Source organism: Paralichthys olivaceus, chromosome 23, assembly GCF_024713975.1.
Source record: "Paralichthys olivaceus isolate ysfri-2021 chromosome 23, ASM2471397v2, whole genome shotgun sequence".
NCBI lineage: Eukaryota > Metazoa > Chordata > Actinopteri > Pleuronectiformes > Paralichthyidae > Paralichthys > Paralichthys olivaceus.
Window position 1 is genome coordinate 6,272,807 of NC_091115.1, and position 21,578 is coordinate 6,294,384.

Consider the following 21,578-nt stretch of genomic DNA (forward strand, 5'->3'; position numbering starts at 1 on the left):
CACACATTATCATTGACAGTGTTGCGTAGGCTGGTGTTTTTTAAGCACCACCAATGCAGCTCATCTGTAAATGTGACTAAAACCTGGTGTGTTTCATTGTGTTTTATTTTTCAATAATGTGACATGAGCCCATTTTCTTTCCCTTTGGTGTCAAATATCTTTTCAAAACAAGTCAATTAATTTCAGACAGTAAGTATGAAATGAGCGAGCAGCAAGATGCAGAAATCAGCGGTACACTTTATATGTTATACACGTACATTATCACGTTATAATGCGACATGTTCTACGTTATAACATGAAAACATTTGTGTTTCAACAACAATAAAATATTACGTTAGAATAGGATGTTTTATATTATAACGTGAAAAGTTTTATGTTATAACATGTCACTGAATGGTTTTATCTATTTACATCTTGACAGCAATATGCTTCCGTACTCAGCAGAGCCTTCTGTAACAATCATAGACTGAATATAAAAAGGAAACAATATGAAATTGCAGCGAAGGACAAACTGGTTGAACTGTTAGTGTAAAAATCTAATTTCTCATTGGTCCAGCTAATTCTAGAACACCGGTCCTCGATCCTGATTGGCTGCTGCGACAAAAACCAGCTATAGTACAAGTCAAAATGTGCACACCTGTGACTGCGTCCCAATTAATAGAAAATACATGTAGTTATCTCCCCTGCAAATTCCATTACATCAAGAATGCATGTAGCTGAAGTCTAATAAAGCATCTTAATGCCTCATGTCGTATTTGGTTTGATTTTTCAACATAGGCTGAAACACCTATGTTATATAATCCAGCATCTGAGGAGCTGCGCTTCTGTTCCTGCAGGAAAGTGGAGTGAGGAGGCGGAGGAGAGCAGAGATTGATTTCATTTAATGGCTCCAATTATGAGATTCTCTCTCTGTTTTCATGTGTGATTTCATGTTATCCGAGGGTTGACAGTTTTGAACCCTTTATTTTTTTTAAACTTCCTCGGGATCTGGAGACGTGAAGGGCGCATGGAGATGTGGATTGTGAAGGAGCGTCACAGCTGAGAGATGTCAAGTGTTTCCAAACGGTGAAGGAGACGAGAAGAAGGAGTTTTTGTCTCCAGGACGCAGCTGGTTGCAGCTTGTCTCCACTTTTCTTGGTGGTGGCGACACTTTAATAAACATCCCCGCGGATAGCCGGATCTTTGCGCACTGATTTGGGGTTCGGTGTTTGGGTACGGGGGACACCCAACCCGGTGCGCACCGGTGTTAACAGATCCACCGACTCCTGCTGGGATCTGACCGTCAACCTCTCTGCTGCAACACGGTCCTTCCAGGCAATACCCGTCCCCCACTTTAAAACAACCTGTCTCACATTTACAGTATGGATTACTGACCGTTCCACGTTACGCAAATCGATTTATCAACTTTTTTTGAATGTGACTGAAACAGTGCCAACCGGCATCACACGTGTCCTATTATGACTTTCTTTTTTGCGCACATTGGAGCCACACATTCGGTAACTCTGGGTTATTTCTGACACGTTTCTACTCTACACCAAACCTTCCCGACCACTTTGAGGAGTTAGTGCGTAAATCTCGTCGGCTCTCATGGGACTGAGGCATTCGTCGCGGTGTTTGCTGCTGCGGCGGAAGATGGCGGAGGCGGACAGCTCGGAGGTAGGGACCTTGTGATGTCCTGCAGCCGGTTAACAGATGGACCGCGAGGGGGGAACTGTCAGCATCGTTATTTTTAATGTGCAGATCGATATTTGACTTGATTGTTAATTATATCCGTGGTATCGTTGTGCCAACCTCGTTTTTAGGAATCGGTGATGCTGCGATGGCGTGCGCGCATAGCAACGTGCACTTCCCGGTGTCCTGCAGATGATATGGAGAGGGGGATCTGTGCACACTAATGTGACTGCAGTAATACTAGTGATACATGCAGAAGATGTGCAGTAATACTAGTGATACATGCAGGAGATGTGCAGTAATACTAGTGATACATGCAGGAGATGTGCAGTAATACGAGTGATACATGCAGGAGATGTGCAGTAATACTAGTGATACATGCAGATGTGCAGTAATACTAGTGATACATGCAGATGTGCAGTTCAGGTTAAATGATCAGATTCTAATGCATGCACGTATTGGTTGATCACATGTCCTCTGTCCGTGGTGCTGAAACGGAACCTGCATCCTTTACCAGCTGTCTGTGGAATTACTTACTGACTGAATATGCTTTAATTGCTTATCGACTGCTTATCATATCATGGCTTCCTCTGTTTTATTGTCCATGTGAAAAAAGCTGTAAATTAACTAATTCTGCCTCTATAAACCAAACACTGTCAACTCTGTAATGTAAAAAAACACTTTCCTGAACAACTCATTCTTTTTTAACTCGCTGTCATTTCTTAATTCTGCTAACAACTTTACCCCTCTCTTCTCCTCTTTCCCCTCCAGCGGCAGCAGCCTGTGACGGCCCCACTCTCTCAGTCTGCTCAGCCCTCCCCGCTGCCTAAACCAGTGCCTACCACTCACCACATGTCCTGCGTCCCCCACACGCCTCATGTAGCAGCCTTGTCCACCTGTCCCAGTAGGGGCAAGATCGCCAAGTTCCTCAGCCCCGAGGAAATGACATCACGGGACTACTACTTTGACTCTTACGCCCACTTTGGCATCCATGAGGTAGGGCGGACCGTGACGAGCAGCTTGGTATGATTAGAGTAAAAGAATGACACCAGATGCTCCCTGTTCTGTTGAACCCGCTCAGCTCTGCCAAGGAGCTTCAGCCCTGGTGGTCTGGCTCTCAGTCAGCTCTTAATGTCAAGAAACAGATTTCCATCAACAGAGAGGCTTTGGGTTTCAAAACAAGGCGATCATCTGAAAAGAGTTGAGTCCTCCAGTGAAAATATAACTCTATCTCCACCAACGAAAGACCAAACATTAGGTTTGAGTTGAATCTGCACTGGTGGACAGCAGAGGAGGGTTATTACTGCAGCAGTTTTCCCAGCTCTTCATAAATTAAACCAATTCCTGTCGGTCTTTTACAGTCGTCTACAGTGAACTGCTAAATTACATTTATAGAGCTTCAGCCAATCTAATGACCTTGATCTACAAAATGAGGATGGTGGAAAAGTTTTGCGGACATATAGACCTTTTTTTTAATAGAGTCCATATTTAGCATGTGGGTCAGGTTTTTGTCAGCTTGCAGACAAAGAGAGTGGCCTGATTAGAGGAGTGCGAAGCAGAGAAGAAGAAGTGAAAGTGGGATGTGTGAATGGGCTCGGGGAGATGGATATCAGGCGCTCCCCAAAGGCTTTGTGTCGTACCCCTGCCTATTTCAAGAAGCTCCACCACTGTCATGGAGACCTCTGGCCCAAATACTGTATTTTCTGCACCATTATACATGAAACATGTTGCTGAGCAAACCGTCATTCTGTCCAATGTTTGCATTATTTGCATGTTAATTTCGTAACTTTATATATAATAGTCCAACACAGACCTGAACCAGCTCTACCAAAAGGATTTGGTTTCTGCCTCTTAACAGAACCTTGGATTTCATTATGTGAAAGAACAACACAAGAGAAATGTCTCGAAAAGATATGAGAAATGTTTTAAAAATATTTCACCTTGTCTCCATCTTGAAACAGGAGATGCTGAAAGACGAGGTGCGGACGCTGACCTACCGGAACGCCATGTACCACAACAAGCACGTGTTCAAGGACAAAATCGTCCTGGACGTTGGGAGTGGAACGGGGATCCTCTCCATGTTCGCTGCCAACGCCGGTGCCAAACACGTGTACGGGGTGAGGCGGATACATGCACCCCACAAATACATCATCTGTCAGATTTTAGATCTAGTTTAAGATTCTATCAGAGAGAAAAGCCGCATACACACCATTCGGTGTCCAAATTAAATATCTTATCTGACACACACTTACACGTGTATCCTGCCTTTTTTGAAAATTCCTCTTTAGAACCAGTGGATAGAAATTGATAATCTCCTTTAGACAATCTCACACATAGAGGCACTGAGAACCATCTGGCTCCCCTTAGAGCCACAAGTCACGGGTTATACATTACCACCAGTGTCTCCTACAGTTATGTATGATTCATATACTATATTAAACCCATGGATGGGCCAGCAAAATGATGGATTAGTTTCCATGTGGCTCTGGGTCTGCGGTGACCAGGGACGTAAGTGTTTCGATGGATTATCAGAGCTTGATTAAATTTGTCCTTCGTCTCACACCCTAAAGGTGAATCTGCTGTAAATGTGTATGGTGGGAATATGGTGGAAAACGCCCTGTTTGGTTCTGCACAAGAAAATCGTTCTTTTTCATTTTTGCTCACAGATAGAATGTTCAAGTATATCTGAATACTCCGAGAAGATCATCAAGTCGAATCACCTGCACAATGGTAAGTTTGAGTGGTTTTCCATGACTACAATACACCTTATGTCCCTGTGTCTGAATGCAGAACAGCACGATGACACGTGGATTAGGCGTGGCGTGAAAAATCTGCATATTTTCATCATCACCGTCACGCCCCGACAACATTAGTCACAGCTCTGGTGGTTAACTGGCAGCTCGTCCCTGTTGAATAACCAGGATCTCCGCCATCAATCAGAACTCCTGCAGTGACGCTGATTGCCGCTGTAAAACGTGGCCCTGGACGTCACAGGCGGAGGTCTGGCAGCAGATGATTGTTTTTTTCTAAGACCTGCACAGTGGAAATTAGGCTGGTTTTTGTTTCATCTTTTCCATTTTCAATTCAGGTACGTTGCTGATGATTTCAGTAACACATAGGAATTAAAAGTTAAAAGTGCCGAATATCATGTCCAGATCTTTATTTATAGTTTAATGACTGAGAAATAAATAAATAGATGAAAGTTTTCTACCACCACAGTTTTTCTCTTTAGTGACAGTGTTTAATATATCGGCACCAGTGCAGATACAATGTTTTTTTTTCACTTTCAGTCCATCCATTTATTCACGATATCTGTGTGTGGCTCACAAATCTTGAAAAAGTTCTTTCTTGGACCATCCTTCCAAGTTTAGTGGAAATCCATGTAGTAGTTTTTGCGCAATCCAACAAACAAACAGACATAACTTCCTTGCCCGATGTAATAATTGCAGCATTTTTTGTGCGTCTCTGAACCACAGTCATCACCATCTTCAAGGGCAAGGTGGAGGAGGTGGAGCTCCCCGTGGAGAAGGTGGACATCATCATCTCCGAGTGGATGGGCTACTGCCTCTTCTACGAGTCCATGCTCAACACCGTCATATTTGCCAGGGACAAGTGGCTGGTACGTTGGTTTCCCGCTGTTTGTAGCTGCTCACACAAAAAAAGGCTTTTGACACACAAACACAGGCCAGTGATTAAGGAGAGGATTTACCGTATGCTCATGTGCGTGCGTCTGCTGCCCAGATGCTGAGGTCATACATGAGTGAGCTGGTTCCTGAGCTCAGCTGCCTGCAGGCTTTTAAACCCACCATGTGTGAGCTTATGTCGCATACCAGGTGTGTGTGAACAGTGAGGATGATGGATGGGCTTTGTGGTGCGTCCACCGATATGTGAAGCTTCTCTCCCGCAGAAACCCGGAGGCCTGATGTTCCCTGACCGGGCCGCTCTCTATGTCGTCGCCATCGAAGACAGGCAGTACAAGGATTTCAAGATTCACTGTGAGTAGCCTCTGTAGAGTTGCATGCTGTTTACTCTGGTGTTTTTTTTTCTCTTTTTGTACAGTCATCTCATTTTTCATGTTTCCATCTCACTCAGTTTCCCCTCCTAGCTGTGCATAATTAATGATCATTGTGCATCCATCCATCCTTCCATTAGCTATAGCGCAGATCCTTTGAGGGTCGCTGGAGCCGATCCCAGCTGACGTTGGGCGCCGGCCAACAAACATGCATTCATGCTCGCATTCACACCTACAGGCAAAATAGTTAAGCTGAACCCAAACCCTGCTTAAGGTTTCTATAACCTGCAACTCGTAGATGTATTAAGATTATAAGATAATTTAATTAGTTCCTATATTGATGATTTGGATGATTTGGATTTGCCAATTCTGCCATCCCCTATGAGAGTGTGTGCAGTTATAAAGAAATAAAGATTATATGGCTAATTCGCGAGCAAATAGCTACTGTGTACATTAGTGGGCAGGGACCAGCATTAGCATTCATTTGGAGTTGCGTTTATGTCCTTTTTAACAATAAAGCTGGCTAACCATTAATGAAGCCATTAGTAACGACAAAGAAACTTGTGTAAAACAAGCCTTTTAGAAAGTAGCACCAAAAGTGACTTTATTCCACAGTGCATTATTTCCTCTAAACTCACTCCATGTGTCCAAATAGCTTTCACAGCAGGAGCGCTGAGCTTAATCTTACAATCCCGATCAAAGTGGCAATATTAAACATGCACAGACTCAGAATCTGGGTCAGTAACTTCCTGTCACTACACAGGTGGTCTGCCCTGTTCCCTTCCACGTAGCAACATACTTTCACTCAAATCCCAAAATAATTCCTCCCACCCGAACCCCCTGAGCTCTTACTTCGTGGACGGACAGAGGGAGTGGAGGAAGGAATGCTCGTTCTGTAAAATTTCAGCCCAAATTCTATTTAAAAAAATGTGCCAGACATGGTGGAGGAGGAAGAGGAGGAGGAAGCCGGAGTTTATTTTCAGGAGGGCTCGTCTTTTTCCACACCGGGGCTGGATAGACAGAAAGACAGCAGGAGTGCGAGGCTGTTCTTCCTGGCAGGAGTTAAGCGCTCTGTTTTATTTTTGCTGCTACCTTTTATTGTGCTGACAGCTTGGCAGGAACAAAGAGAACAGGGCTTTCCAAAAAAAACAAAAAAAACCTGAAAACACAGACTGTGTTCACGTGTTCCCACATGGGTGGTTGTGCCTCAGATGTTTTTCTTTGTGTGTGCACAGGGTGGGAAAACGTGTACGGATTCGACATGAGCTGCATTCGCAACGTGGCCATCAGAGAGCCTCTGGTGGATGTGGTAGATACCAAGCAGGTGGTGACCAACTCCTGCCTCCTGAAGGTTAGATGTGTTCAAGTATACAGACTGTATGTAAAGACCAATGACACATCAACTGAATTGTAAAAACTTGCACATCAGACAAACAAGCAAAGTTTTCCCTCTTTTGTGGTTTTTCTGACCGAGTACATGAACTCATCCCCGTCAGCTGAGACCATTTTCTGGGACATAATAGAGGTTTCTGTGGAGCTGTAATAGTCTGCCGCTCTGTTTCCATCCTCAAAGATACAACGGTGGGCTTTTCCTTTATCTCACAAATGAACAGAGGATAAGAGCATTGAGGGAGGTGATAGCTTTTTTCTCTCCTTTTTTACTTCTCTTTCCATTTACTCTCCTCTTTCACTCGTCCTCTTCACCGCCTTATATCACGTTTTCTCTTCTCTATTTTGAAATATGCGATATTATCCGATTGTCTCTTTCTTCTTATCTGTTCTTCGTGTCATTTTTTAGTCTCATCTCCCACTTTTTCCTTCTTAAATCCTCACCTCCTCTTACCGTTCATGCCCGGTCACGGTCTCTGATTTAAACAATGTCAGGCCTCGCTGGTCCGAGCGAATAGGGAAGTCTCACTCCGTCTCTCCCTCTGGTGAAATGTCACACACGAGCAGGCGCCCAGTCACCAGCAGGAATGAGACGGGCTCTCCGTCACAACACAGGGAACAAAAGGAGGGTTCCTCTTGTGTTGGAAAAAGGTGACTTATTTGTTAGTGTGGAGGTTAGTTAACTTTTTAGTCTGGAAATGAACTCTCACTGCCTGCATCTCGTATTCAGGGTGTATTCACCCCCTTCCCCTTCGCTGCCAGCCACCTCAGCCCAACGTAATTCAAACTGCCACTCACTCCTGTCATGCTGAAATTACAAAGTCACTCCCAGGGAATTTTTTCTTCTCCGCCTACGCTTTGCTGGATATGAAACTGGCCTGGTATCACTGGAAAGGACAGAGGTGACAAATCGCAATTCGTCAGGCTGAGCGATCCAAACGCCCAATAGGCCGGACGAGGTGAGCAGGTTGTAGCGCAACCCACCCACCTTATTAAATACAACACCTACATGCTAAGTAGAGACACTCACCTCCACCTCCACTATTCTGCACCGGTTTGTGTGAAGCTTGGCAGGCAAGAAAATGTGATACTTAAATTTGAGGCCATTTTTGTGAGGCGGTGCTCGATATAGACACAAGCACACACACACACACACACACACACACACACACACACACACACACACACAAACACCCACAGACACACAACAAAAACCTTCCCTCCCTTAGTAGACTTGATGGAGGACACCCACACGCATGTGTACTGTGAGCAAGCCTCAGCCCATGATTCAACCTGTGGGCTTTCACACTCACACAAACACACACACGCACACACACGATGAATAATCAGGTAGGACATATACATGTATAATGGAAAATGGGGGGGGGTGATGTGTGAGTGTGTGTGTGCCTAACAAACAAACTAACCAACGCAGATGAACACACAACCTCCTCCGTGGAGGAAATGAAATAAGATTTTATTTCATTCTGCAGGAAGTGGACATCTACACTGTGAAGCCAGAGGACCTGTCCTTCACCTCAGCCTTCTGTCTGCAGATTCAACGCAATGATTACGTCCACGCCCTGGTCACTTACTTCAACATCGAGTTCACCAAGTGTCACAAGAAGACAGGATTTTCCACCGGTGAGTCGTGACCTCACCAGTGGAACACGGACACTCTGTTCATCACATTTTCAGATATCTGTCTCTGATAGTTCTGCTGCCACCGTTTTACAATGGGGGCAAGAAATAGCAAAACCAAATGAAACAAATATGTTAATATAAAAACATGTTTCATTATCGTTTCTGTTTCCTGACTCTCTGGGTTTTGATGAAGAGGCCAGAAGATGCAGGTATTTATAATAGACTACATAAAGAATACACGATGGGAGAGACTGCGAGGTTTAGTTTTCACATTCTTCTTCACGCTGATGTCCAACAAGCCTGTGAGTTTTTTTCTGAGCAGTAAGTCAGAGTCTATTAATAGAAACCTCCTGCACTTCAGCTTCGTAGCTCTCGGCTACACTCTGCTGGCGTTACACGAGTCGACCCGATCACAACCACCGAGCACCTCTCCGGTGTAACTTGCCGTCGAGGACGCCTATGACTAGTAGCTAAGCTGTTATGTAAGCTTATGTTAATACATGTGTGTGTACCCAGGGCTTACATAATACTGTGTAGAGGAGGTTCTATGTTTGGCCGAGTCTGTCGGGCCCGAGGCTGAGCATCACTGAGGGAGTTCTCTCCTCTGTGTTTCTCCCACTGGAAGAGTAAGAATCCAGTTGCTTTGCAGTTTCATCTTTTCCACGTGAACACACCCAAGGCCGTTTTGTAAATCTTTGCTTTTCCCACACTCGCCTTCACGTCACTTTTCCGTCCTCTCTCCCCATGTCCTCTCTTTTCTGCTTCACCCCTGTCCTGTTTAAACCCACCTCGTCTCCTCCCCTCTTTTTTCCTGTTTCTTTTCCGTCCTCCCTTTCCCTTCTGTCCTTCTCCCCTCCTCTCCTCAGCTCCAGATGCTCCCAGCACTCACTGGAAGCAGACGGTGTTTTACTTGGAGGACTACTTAACTGTCAAGAAGGGAGAGGAGATCTTTGGCAGCATCACCGTCCGGCCCAATGAGAAGAATGTGGTAAGACTCATCAGGGATCGGCACGAAGTCGAAACACCACAATGTAAACAGGAGGGCGCTCTGAGACTACACACCTCCTCCAAGGCTAAAGCCCCGATCTCGCCCTGTTAAAGAAACTGCCTGTTTATCTATATTCATGCCAAAAATGATTGAGTTCTTCCCAGGTTCATGCCTCACCCCTCCAGAAAATGTTATGGACTCCAGTGATTCTGCTCAGACACACAAACAAATGCCAGTGAAAAGAATAATGTCCTTGGCTGTGGTTAAAATGGAAATTCCCTTTGGAAAGAGTCAGGCTAACTGTTTCCCCCCGTTTCCAGTCTTTGTGCTAAGCTAAGCTAACTGGCTGGCTATAGCAAAATATTAAAAAGAAAGAGAAGAAGAAGTCTTATCTAATAATCTGTCTTTGAGAATAAGTACAAGTAAATGTACCTGAGTAGTATCAGTAAACAAACCTTTATTTAATTCAATTTAGTTTAATTTAAAGTTCAAGAGAGAGTAAGTGAACTTGCACCACTGGATTGAAATACCTGTTGTGGTTTGTGACGGTTTTATTCACGTGGACATTTTATCTTCGGTAGCGTGACCTGGAGTTCACCCTGGAGCTGGACTTCAAAGGACAACTCTGCGAGGCCGCCATCTCCCACGACTATAAAATGCGTTAGGAACAACAACGACAACCACGACGACAGCAGCGGTGGCGGCGCTCTGGCGTGGACGTTCCCGCAGCCCCTCTGGACACATCTGGAGAGGGGGGAGGGGCACAGGCTCCCAGACAAGAATCCCGGCTGGTTAACGAGGGTAACCCCCGACACATCTGATTGGATGCCACTATGCCAGCACCTAAGCGATGTCATCAGAATAGGCAAGTCTCTTATCAGCAATAGTTCCATCACGTGAACCAACTCGATCGACCCGGGAACATCGTTGAATGTAACCTCTGAAATGAACTTGATTTCTTTTTCTCGACCTTTAAGTTTTTTGATTATAAAATAAAAAATGTAAGAGTCTTTATATTGTTAGTGCAGCTAATTGAAAAGCGTTGATCTGTGTGATGTTAAAAGGAAAAGAGCACAGTCATTACCTGTTTTTATTTAAGTTATTTGTGAAGATTGATGATTTATGTGTAACTGTATTGAAGCAACAGTGATTCTTTTATTTGATTATATATCCGCATGTGATTTTTTTGTTTTGATTTATTGACTCCACGAAGATGAACTGTAATTAATTTAATTCTTTTAATTGAGGAAAACGATTCAGAACAACTGTACTTTGGTGCCAGAATAAAACCGAACAATGTCTCCGGGCAGGAACCAACACACAGATGCAACACGTCATGAACCACTTTGTGTCGGAAAGAACGTGAACAAAGACCGTGAATAAAATTACAAAGAATCAAAGTCAAATAGTTTCTTTTTCTCTTGATTTCATTTTTGATTTAAAACCATTTCAATGAATTTCTAATAATTTATTTCAGTTTTAGCTTCAACAGAATAAACATATGACACCAGAGACGTAGGGAGAAAATTTAGAACGCTGATATTTTGCAAAAGAAAATGTTTAGGCCTCTTGTCCCCGTGGAAACGACAATTTAAGTAACTACATTTTTTTTTTTTTACAATCTATATACAAGAGACAAGTTGACAAGGGAATAAACTCACGGAGCATGAGTTTATTTACATGAAATAGCCCAGCACCTTAGTTTCACTGCAGATAATCTCAGCTTCATCATTTCAGGCCGACAGCATCGTCACTGAATTTCTGAGCCAAAAATGGCGGCAATCTATGTGAAGGTCCTTAACACAAGTAGAAAACTGATTTCACTCATCTCTTCTAATAATGCAGGTTCGGAAGTGATCAGAAGCCAATTTCTTCCAAAAGTTGTAGCTGTTTTCTTTGTGTCGTTCTGTGAGTCTTCACTTGCAGCAGGCTTTCTTCTTCATGGGCTGAGCACTGAGGCTGACTGTCGTGTCTCTCACCCTGTCCTCCTGCTCCATTAACACTCTGAGGAAAGACAAATGGAGGAAGAAAGAGAAGACACTGTCAAACAACGTTGACGCCACCACAGAGGAACTGATTCGATTTTTCTGGTAAGAGGTCATAGGTTATTCTAGTCTTGCACATGAATCTGTATGTTTTCTTTCTTTTACATTACACACTGACTTGATAAACAGCCGGGATCTTACCTGGCCAGGTGCGTCAGGGACTCTGTCACGTTCTTGCCTGTGTAGGCACTGACCTCGAAGAACATCACCTTGTTGTCCTGCACGGACACGTCGTCAAAGACAAAGTTGGAACAGTCAATAATTGCAGGTTGAATTTGAACAGATTTTGATTTCATTGGTGTTGCAGTGGTTTTCTAACAGAATCGAAAAAAGGGACCAGTCCAAAGCGTCAATTATCCAGGACATCTGAGTTAAACTCACATAAGCCAGTTGCTCGGCCTCTTTGAATGACACCTGCCTCTCTCCATCCATGTCCATTTTATTGCCTATAAGGAGGACAGGGATCCCTTCTCCTGCAGCTTCCTAAAAACAAGATGATTTAATGTTGTGCATCCATCGAGTTAGGAGGATTTTCAAGAAACAGAAAGTTGATTTATCCTGACGGTTAGTCTGTGGTTTGGGTCAAGCTCTAAAAATCAACGGATCCTTTAAAATTGCTCCTTTAAGATGAGAATTGAAACCTATGTTGAACCTTATAATAATAATTCAAATACTAGGCTAATTAATCACACTACAAACAAGACCATATATAAAATCTATTCAGCTGTAAATATAAAAAAGCATAACGTAAAATTAAAACATGGCAGGTCAAAGGTCACACCTGGACGTTGATGAGCCAGGGTCGCACGGCCGAGAAGCTCTCCTCCTCCGTGACGTCGTACATCACCACCACGCCGTCGGCTTTGCGGAAGAACTGCTTGGTTATGCTGCGGTACCTGCAGTGACGGGTGTCAGATATCATCATGTGAATACCACAACTGTAAAACTATACAGAAAAGACATTTTAAAAAAGTATAACAAAGAGATTTTAATCAGTAACAGTGTTTAAAAAATTGTATATACGCATTCAACCAAGGAAAAATACACTAACGTACACATAGTATGCTGTACTTGGTTATTAATATGGATTTAAATTAATTGATGTGGTACTTCTGGATGAATTATACACTTTATTCATGAATGTAATTTAAGTATATTACATTATTTCATTTTATTATTTTGATTCTGTTTTATTTAAATTATTAGATTATTTTATTTTATTTTTTTATAAATATATTTTGGCTGAAACTGTTCTGCATCTAAAAATGAAAATAAAAACTAACCTCTCTTGACCCGCTGTGTCCCAGAGCTGCATGGCTACCTGCAGGTTGTCCAGGGTTAACGTCTTCACACTGTAGTCAATACCTACATAACATACAATAATATCACCAGGATTATTCAAGAACTTCCATGTAGGAGGGTTTTTATCTGGTGTCATTGTCTGAATGATAAAAGACGTTGCATTTCTCATATGTAACTAATATTTGATGACAATAATTGTTTTTGACAGAGTAAACCAAGACAGAAATAGTGATTCCGGGCCGAGCGAGGTGCGACACTGACAGAGGGGTTGAACTAAGTGGAGATAACGAGGCTTGAGTGAGGATTTGGAAAGATGAAAGCAGAGAGAAATCCCTCAGAAGTGACATAATCTGCACAGTACAATGTGTGCCAGGGCTCTGAGACAGGCAGTGTGACTTCAACAAGCTCTTTCATGTGACACTAAGTCGCCCTCTTCTGTGCTCGCATCCACAAACACGCGCGTACATACACATGCTGCTCAGACTGGTTCAAAACAGCCACAGACTCGGTGCGGTATCGTTACAGTACGTCTTTCTTCTCACCCACAGTAGCAGTGGTGGCCGGGTGGAAACGACCCTCACAGAAGGAGCGCAGCAGCGACGTCTTGCCCACGCTGGAGTTGCCGACCAGGACGACTTTAAAGAGGCGGTCCGGGGCGAAGAGTTCCACTTCTCTCGTCTTCTGATGATGAAAGATCAGAATCAGAAATACTTTATTATTGATCCCTGAGGGAAACTGGGTTTTGTGACAGGTGCTCCAACCAAAAGAAATATAAACAAATATAAAAACATAGCGTAGCTTTAATGTGACACACAAATACATTTTTTAAATATCGGTGTAAAGAGATATATGTATATGTGTACAGGCCTATATTTGTGTGTGTGTGTGTGTCGACGCACTGGTTTCGTCTCCTTCCCTACAGGCTGTCCTCTCGGAGAAATGGGCGTCTTTTTTGCCAGAGCGAGGCGGGATTTCCTCGCCATGGGAGCTTCTACTGATACTGGAATACGACTGGGGGTTTGGGTGGCGAGGACGTCTGCTGCCACGACAACACTAGATTCAATGTCACTCTGTGCTGCCCCTGCATCTTCCTCCTCATCGTCGTCCTCCTCATCCTCCTCCTCACTCAGCTGGTGCAGTAGGAGCTGGGGCCCGCCCTGGAGCAGGTGGGGTAGGTGGTCCTCCTCGATGGAGATGACTCGACGGAGGGGCCAGCCGTCTATTGGGCCGTCCAACGCCTCCTCCTCCACCCCTGTCTTCTTCTCGACTTCCACTCGCCTCCCTCCTTCTCTGTCTTTCCTTGTCACCCTCTTCACTGGAGCCACCTTGCTGGGCCACTTTTTGGCTTTCGTCTTCACATCGTGCACTTTGGGAGGAGCAGAGTTGGCGAAGCCGTTGGATAAACTGGAGTTTTTCTTGGCTGCAGGACGCTGCTGACACGCAGGGGCGCTGACAGTGGAGGAGGAGGAGGTATTGGTTGGGGGTGTAGCAGTAGTATCATCCTCACTACAGGAGGAGGAAGCAACAAACACGATATGAAGGTGCTCTATAGGCAAGGCCTCCAGAGACTGGAAGGACCCGTCCACCAAGAGAGGGGCTCTTTGGAAACAGAGGAGAGACAGAGGATATACTGGATCAATCCACTTGACTTGAACAAATTAGAGTCTGGAGGCCAAAGTGCTCAAATATGTCTGATAAAAGTATCATTTGTGTTAAAAGTGTTAATTTGGTTGATTTTTGGACGTGTATAGAATCAGATATCCTCTGTTTTTCCTTCTTTCATAAATGATTTTCTCATCACACAGAAGAGGAAATTCTTCTTTGACACACAGGAAAGAATCTGACAGGAGTGATTTGCGTTAAAAGAGAACACAGACGATGAATGAATCACCTTTTCACCGGCTGGCTGGTGTCGTCGAACATGTTGGCCACGCCCGCTCTCTGCTTCTGCTTCTTTCTGAGCGACGTGCGGGGCTTGTTTGAACAAAGAGGGACGTGTTACAAAAATATGAATTCAGGTCAAACCACGATGGATAACCACAGCAATTAAGTGACATTGACTTACTACACCGCAGCAAATGTCTCGCTCGTCCTTCAAATGTTTGTTCATCTCTCTGAAATTAAAGTTGAAAACTTTTCAATGGAAAATAAAAGAATAGAATATCACTCAGTGGAACGCATTCCTCCGCCAAGGCCCAACAGATGCCTTAAATTATCAAGCTGCAGAAAACCTCACACACTCATAGATGATAGATGAAGTCTGGAGGATCTCACTTGATTTGGATCTGCACCAAAATGTAATGGCTTCTTTCCTGAGCCACAGCGCTTCGTGCCACAGAGTTACGTGGAAATCTGTTTTGCAGTTTTTGTGTAATCTTGATTATGATACAATAAATACACAGGGGTGACCTTGGCAGAAGCAGAAATGCCCCTCTGCCGGGATTATGAAAATCCTTCAACTGCTTTTGGAATTTGATTTGTGGTGTTTGCCAATTAGGGACCGAGCCAGAAGCCAAAAAGATTTAAACCAATTACCACCAAGGTGTCAAAAAAAAAAAGACCCTATCATACCTGAGGAGGTCAAGCTGCTTCATGAGACTTTGCTTTTCTCTCTGCAGGCCCTCGGTTACTCTGTACATTTCCCTAAAACAAGACAGAACAACACAGAAACATTCAGTTCTCAGTAAAAGTACAAGTGAGAGTATGTGTTTGAAGTATTTCAAACCTACTGTCAGGGTTTATTTCAAGTTAAAGCTTAGTTTAGGGTAAAGGTAAAGACTAAGTAAGGATTAGACATATCTAAGACTTAAGGCTGGTGAGGAAACACACTGTTGATGCAAACGATACTTAAATAAGTGCAGTGAGCGAGTGTGTGTGAGTGTGTGTGTGTGTGTGTGGGTGTGTGTGTGTGTGTGTGTGTGTACCCACATCTCCTTCTCCTGGTGCAGCCGGGCGGCCTGCTCCTGCAGCACGGTCAGCTGCTCCTGGGCCAGCCCCAGCTCCTGGCTGGTGCACTCCAGCGCCCGCAGCAGCTCGTCGTTGGTCATCTTCAGCTTAACGTTCTCCACGTGGCTCTCCTGCTTCTCGCTGCTCAGCTCGCGGCACTGGAGCTCTAACTGGAGAGGGGGGAAATGAAAAGGCACTAATTCCCTACGAGCGTTCTTAGAGTATCCGAGGAGAAAAGGGAACAGTTTAAATCTCCTCCCCACGGCACATGATGAGAGGGTAAAGAGTAATACCACCTTTTACACTGAGGCACATTCTGGTGACTTTTCTTTTCTTTACAAAACTACAGAAGCATAATGCATCACCTCAGTTTTTCTTAATTAACTTATTATGTCAGAAGTCCTGAGGTGACAAAGCCTTCAAACTGATAACAATGACATCCATGTTACTGAAAGACACAACTATCTCCCAATATTTTAAAACTAAAACCAAATAGCTCAGTAACGTGCATTCCTCCACCAGGGCCCCAAAATGAAACCACATTTCAATTCACTAGATCTAGTTTTTTGTTTGGATTCCACACCCTAGACATTCACGTTTAATTTTTTCCTCTGTGTTTGAAAGTTGCTTTATAATTTTAGCAGGATGATGCAAAAACTACTAAGTAAGGAAGAACTGAATCATGTTTAGTGCAGATACATTGCGATATAGGGCGTTTTTTTTCACATGAACCCCATGTTGTATGATTGTGCCTTGTCTTTGGTTACATCGTTTTACATTAATGTTTATAATCAATCACACCAAGTGAGTTTCCAGCTTCTGAATTTTGTGTGAACTGTTGTTTTTGTTGTTCGGTTGTGTTGGAAACGTCCACTCACCCGCTTCTGTTTCTGGAAAATCTGCTCCAGCTCCTTCTCCTTTGAAAACAGTTGGTGCTCCAGGTCCTGGCTGCGCAACTGAAGACGCTCAGAGTCCTGCGAAGGCCCAAGGGGAGAAAAAGTTTTTAAGAGCGCTCGGGTAGATGGCATCACATGACTCGCAGTTGAAAATCTCCACAAAACAACACAACCACTTTGTAAAGCAGAGGAGAGGCGAGCAGCTGTACCTTCAGCAGCAGCCTGTCTTTCTCGTTTTTGATCTGCGCCTCCATCTCCTCGTACAAATGGCGGATCTCGCTGTCGTGTGTTGCAGCCTTCCTGCAGAGAGGGACAGGAGGGGACATCAGGGATGAGACAATGATGGTAAACTGGTGAATGAACAGTGTGACATAATATCTATAACATCTAGGAACAGGGTGGCTTTGTCGTCTCGGCTCAGCTTAAGCTCTGCATTTCTAATTACATGTAAATACTTAAACACACACACACACACACTGAGCTTCATTTTCAAAAGAATACTGAGCGGTATTTACATTCCCTCTGACAACTGTTAAGACCCAAATCAGCCAATTAGTTAAGTCGCGAGGAAAAACAAGCTGTACCATGCAGTGTCGTGGGAAAACTACCACATACATGTTTTACATCCCATCAACACATGTGTACACACACACACACACACACACACACACACACACACACACACACACACACACACAAACACACACACACACACACACACAAACACACACACACACAAACACACATCTGTAATTTCACATCATCTCAGTAATCATCAGATGAGGTCCTCTGCTTATAACAAGAGAAAAGCAATTAAAATACTAATCGAGTCATGTCACATCTCTCGCCGCCTTTCATGATGTTATATTAATGTGTTTCCACGGCAGCGGAAGGTGGTCAGACTTCAGAGCGAGCCTCCAGATTAGCAGTCATTTGACACGGATAACGTTTGTTCTATAGAGAATTAAAGGTAAATCCATGCAATCGCTCTCAGGCTGCAGGCCTGGCACGGTGCAGTAACACACACACACATGAAGAACATTATGGTACATGAGGTGGAGCACTTAAATGTTTTAAGTGTGAGAACCTATTGAGAAATGAAGCGTGCATCCAAACTGACTGCATTTATTTTAAAACCCTGATGTTCTATTGAAATTGTATAATATATCTATCTATCTATCTATCTATCTATCTATCTATCTATCTATCTATCCATCTATCTATTTATCTATCTATACATCTATCGATCGATCTCAAATCAACTTATTTTAACTTTTTCCTTCCTTTCTAGACAAGTTATTTGGCCGTACGTAATGAAATATAGAATCAAATATAGAAAAAGAATGAATCTTTGAACTATTATGGTTTTGCGATATGAACAGGATAAAAAAACAACAATCTGCAGACAGTCAGAGTCGGTAGACAGTCAGTAGGGTTAGGACACGAGTGCTTGTGTGTGTTACTACCTCTGGAGGGCGCTCTCCATCTCTCTTTTGTCCTGGTGGGCCTCTTTTATTTGGTGGGTGACCCTGGCCAGGAACTCCTCAAAGTTGGACAGGAGGTGAGGCTCGTCTCGCCGGAGCTGCGCCCAGAGACTGCGCACCTCACCTGGACTGAAGAGGTGCAGAAGCAGAATATATATAAACACATGAGTAAATGCGTATATATTAGAAAGTGTTTAGTGATAACTCACTCCTCAAACACGTTGCTGGCTCCCAGGCTCTCCAGCAGCATAGAGAAGTGCCTCTCCTCCTCGTCCTCCCCTCCTAACAGCTTGGCCTCCCACTGGCTCTGATAAAGAGCCTCCTTGGCTCCGCACGTGGGGCTGGGGGCTTTATTGTGGTCGTCTGCGATGGAGATCCTTCGGCCGTGCAGGAACTGACCTGAGGCAGAGCAGTGTTTTTCAAAATAAACACAAAAGAAGCATCTGAACATGATTTTTACCTCCAACTTGACTGTAAATGTACAAAACTTAAAGTCATTGTTCGTGTTCAGTACTTGAACTATTCAATATATAATAAATAAAGCAATACTTTAATGCATTCAATTATATTTAATTGCATTTGAGTGTGTATAGAGTCTGAAACCCACTGAATCCTGAGGAGAAGACCTCCAGCGTGAGGTAACCTGTTCGCTCTGTGTCCAGGGAGTCGAACACGTCCTCCAGCTCGGCCGCAGACAGCGGCAGCTCTCTGTGGAGCCTCTGCGAGGAAAACACACAGGATATTTAAAATAATGTTGCACTGAGCCAAACTGCACATGCATGATCAACAACATAAAATGTGGCTCACGGTTCATCCTGAGAGAGATCAGGAGTGAGAGTCGAAATCAGTTAAGTTGCTTTTTTACGGCATTACAATCAGAAAGTATCTTAAAAGGCTTAAATATGCAGAATCAGGCTCTGCAACCCTCAGTAGAGAATAAACACCAACAAAAGCAACAAAAGGTATGAAACTCAAAAGGCTCATAATTAACATAGAACACGGCTCGCTCACTGTAAGTGCTCTGAAGTTTGTGTGTGTGTGTGTGTGTGTGTGTGTGTGCTGAACTTATCATCCTCATCACCATTTCCATCAGCGGTGCCACTTTGCCACTTCACCAGATGTTTTGATAGTGTTGAATGGGTGAAGTGCGGTGATGTAACATGGAGAGAAAAAACTAACTCACAACTAAGAGAAAATGGTGAAGATGAGGCTGAAGTGTCTGCGAGGTGACGTGAAACTGATGAAGCACGTCCTAATGTTCTCTGCAGAGGGTTAATGGAGTCGAGGGTTTTTTCATTAAAAGAGGGAAGTGTTGGGTTTTGCACCACAACATATATGATGAGAAAAAAATTGCATTAAGACTTTGTTCTTTCAAACGGAGATACGATAAAATTATATAAAGATAAAACAAATTCTCTCGTTATTCATTCAAGTTAATAATCTGTATTAAATAAAAGACGCTGCTGAGTGAAGTTTTTGGTTTAATTACGTGTTATAGCTCCTCACTGTTCTTGAACAAAGCAAAATCAATACACAGATAAATACTGAACTTTTGTTATATTGGTATTGATGAATTTTATTATGAAAATTATTGATATTGTTTTTATTGCTCAGCCAAATAACTGGGGCTGAAGACTTATGTTTGGAAATGAAAAAATCTGGAGTTGTGGAGTTACAGAGAAGCAAGTTTAAGAGCTCATTAGCTGCAGCCTCAAGCGCTCAGCATATCCGTCCTAATAAAATCCCTGGATTCCGAATAGTTTGCATATTTTTACAAATTCCTTCTCAGCCTTATTCACACACACACTGTTTTCCTAACCCTCATGTCGGTGCGGGTGATGAAGCCTTTGCCCTCCACGTCGCAGGTCTGGAAGAACTCCTTGGTCTTGTCCAGCAGGGCGATGCGACCCCAGTCCGAGCTCCTCCTGCCTGGGTTCAGTCCGAAGCCGTTCACCCTGCACTCCTCCTCCATTGCCTCTCTGTTATTCTGTCTTTCTAAGGACACTTGAGGAGCATGTAATTCTGCAATCAGACGTCGGGCGTCCTCACTGGCCCTGCATCCTGTCCTCTGGGGCTATCGTGGTCACCATGATGACAGAGTCAGAATGTATATAGCATGAGATGATTAGATCCCTGATAACGAAGATGGAGACAAATATGAAAGACAAGTGGTCAAACTTTAAACTTCTCATCACCGCAAAAGTCTGTTTTGGCACTAGTGGCGTTACACAACTAATAAGAACATTAATGCAACAGTGCAACACTTTGTTAACTCTACAGCGCTTCCCTTTTTCTAACAGGACCGAGACAAGCAGCTGAAAAAGAAATGTAAACACAGTGTAAAGGATTATCTTAATACCCGACCATACAGAACACATGACGGCGTAATACGTGCCAGACTGTAAGAGCCGTCACCCAGAGGCAGGAAAAAACTGAAAATGAAAACTGTGCTGCAAGACTGTTTCATGTTTCCCCCCTCTGAGCTCTCACAGTGACTCTTCTTGTTTTCCATCACGTCACGACTCAAGAAAAAAGGGTTGAAGCAAAGTCTTATTGTTCTGTCAACTGGAGTCTGTCCTGTTGGAGACTGTTAATGTGCAGCAGGCGCCTGATTTTGAACTTAGAGCTGGAAAATGTGGTTTTCAAAGATCAAATGCCACAACACAAACGTGACTGTGAAGTAATTACAAAATGATCTCGGTGCCAAGTGGAGTTTTGATCCACATTATCAGCAGCATCACGTGTCGGATGATGATGATGAATATAAAAAGTTACACATTAAAAAAACTTCTCTTCTTCAGCTTTTATTTGATCTCATCTCAATTCGGGCTCTGAACACTTTCACGTAACAATCGCTTTTTTCAAATAAACCAGAAAATTGAGTTAAGCTCTTACCTTTTCCAAATAACTCCCACAAGATGGTGAAAAGCCTTTTGTTCCCTCAGCTCTCAGTGATCAGCAGAGCAGCGGCCGCGCTCGGAGTTTAGGAAGTCTTTGCTTCAGAGATGAATGTTAGTCATTCTGCAACCATGTGATGCCATGAGGAAGCAGCCTGAGGCTTTTCAGCCTGCGTCCCTGCTGCTGCCTCGCTGAGAGAGGGGGAGAGGGAGAGAGAGAGAGAGAGAGAGGGAGGGCTGCAGAGTCAACTCTCTTGATGAGGGCAACACGTATGCAACGTTTACATCCTGTGTAACTATGACG

At 43.7% G+C, this 21,578-nt stretch overlaps 2 protein-coding genes across 6 annotated transcripts; one reads left to right on the forward strand and one right to left on the reverse strand.

Annotated features, from left to right (window-relative positions):
- Positions 1-821: 821 nt before the first annotated feature.
- prmt8b (protein arginine methyltransferase 8b) lies at positions 822-11,110 on the forward strand. The gene is made up of 10 exons (XM_020092073.2): positions 822-1,656; positions 2,443-2,667; positions 3,633-3,788; positions 4,338-4,401; positions 5,148-5,290; positions 5,579-5,666; positions 6,919-7,034; positions 8,566-8,716; positions 9,583-9,704; positions 10,286-11,110. The coding sequence occupies exons 1-10, from the start codon at positions 1,588-1,590 to the stop codon at positions 10,367-10,369; spliced, it is 1,218 nt and encodes a 405-aa protein (XP_019947632.1). The 5' UTR covers positions 822-1,587; the 3' UTR covers positions 10,370-11,110.
- On the reverse strand, positions 10,924-21,413 carry cracr2ab (calcium release activated channel regulator 2Ab). Of its 5 annotated transcripts, none has more exons than XR_011240220.1 (18): positions 21,273-21,412; positions 20,197-20,510; positions 18,985-19,096; positions 18,587-18,776; positions 18,360-18,506; positions 17,103-17,193; positions 16,876-16,971; positions 15,980-16,167; positions 15,623-15,694; positions 15,117-15,165; positions 14,943-15,025; positions 13,951-14,650; positions 13,598-13,732; positions 13,033-13,114; positions 12,531-12,645; positions 12,131-12,232; positions 11,891-11,967; positions 10,924-11,708 (listed from the first exon to the last, which is right to left on the reverse strand). XR_011240220.1 is itself a non-coding variant. In XM_069520290.1 (18 exons), the coding sequence occupies exons 2-18, from the start codon at positions 20,347-20,349 to the stop codon at positions 11,621-11,623; spliced, it is 2,484 nt and encodes an 827-aa protein (XP_069376391.1). In that variant the 5' UTR covers positions 20,350-20,451; positions 21,273-21,413; the 3' UTR covers positions 10,924-11,620. The 5 variants fall into 5 exon arrangements, 4 of the variants coding, with proteins under 4 accessions (XP_069376391.1, XP_019947631.2, XP_069376393.1 ...); XM_069520290.1 differs by having other exon boundaries at positions 13,594-13,732; positions 20,197-20,451; positions 21,273-21,413; XM_020092072.2 differs by having other exon boundaries at positions 13,594-13,732; positions 13,951-14,557.
- Between the last annotated feature and the right edge of the window lie 165 nt (positions 21,414-21,578).

Coding starts and splice junctions, on each gene's coding strand:
- prmt8b (XM_020092073.2), top strand. CDS start 1,588: ATGGGACTGAGGCATTCGTCGCGGTGTTTGCTGCTGCGGCGGAAGATG. Junction 5,291..5,578: donor TTGCCAGGGACAAGTGGCTG/GTACGTTGGTTT, acceptor TCTCTCCCGCAG/AAACCCGGAGGCCTGATGTT. Junction 9,705..10,285: donor GGCCCAATGAGAAGAATGTG/GTAAGACTCATC, acceptor TATCTTCGGTAG/CGTGACCTGGAGTTCACCCT.
- cracr2ab (XM_069520290.1), bottom strand. CDS start 20,349: ATGGAGGAGGAGTGCAGGGTGAACGGCTTCGGACTGAACCCAGGCAGG. Junction 15,166..15,622: donor AAGCAGCTTGACCTCCTCAG/GTATGATAGGGT, acceptor CTTTAATTTCAG/AGAGATGAACAAACATTTGA. Junction 11,968..12,130: donor AGGCCGAGCAACTGGCTTAT/GTGAGTTTAACT, acceptor GTGTCCGTGCAG/GACAACAAGGTGATGTTCTT.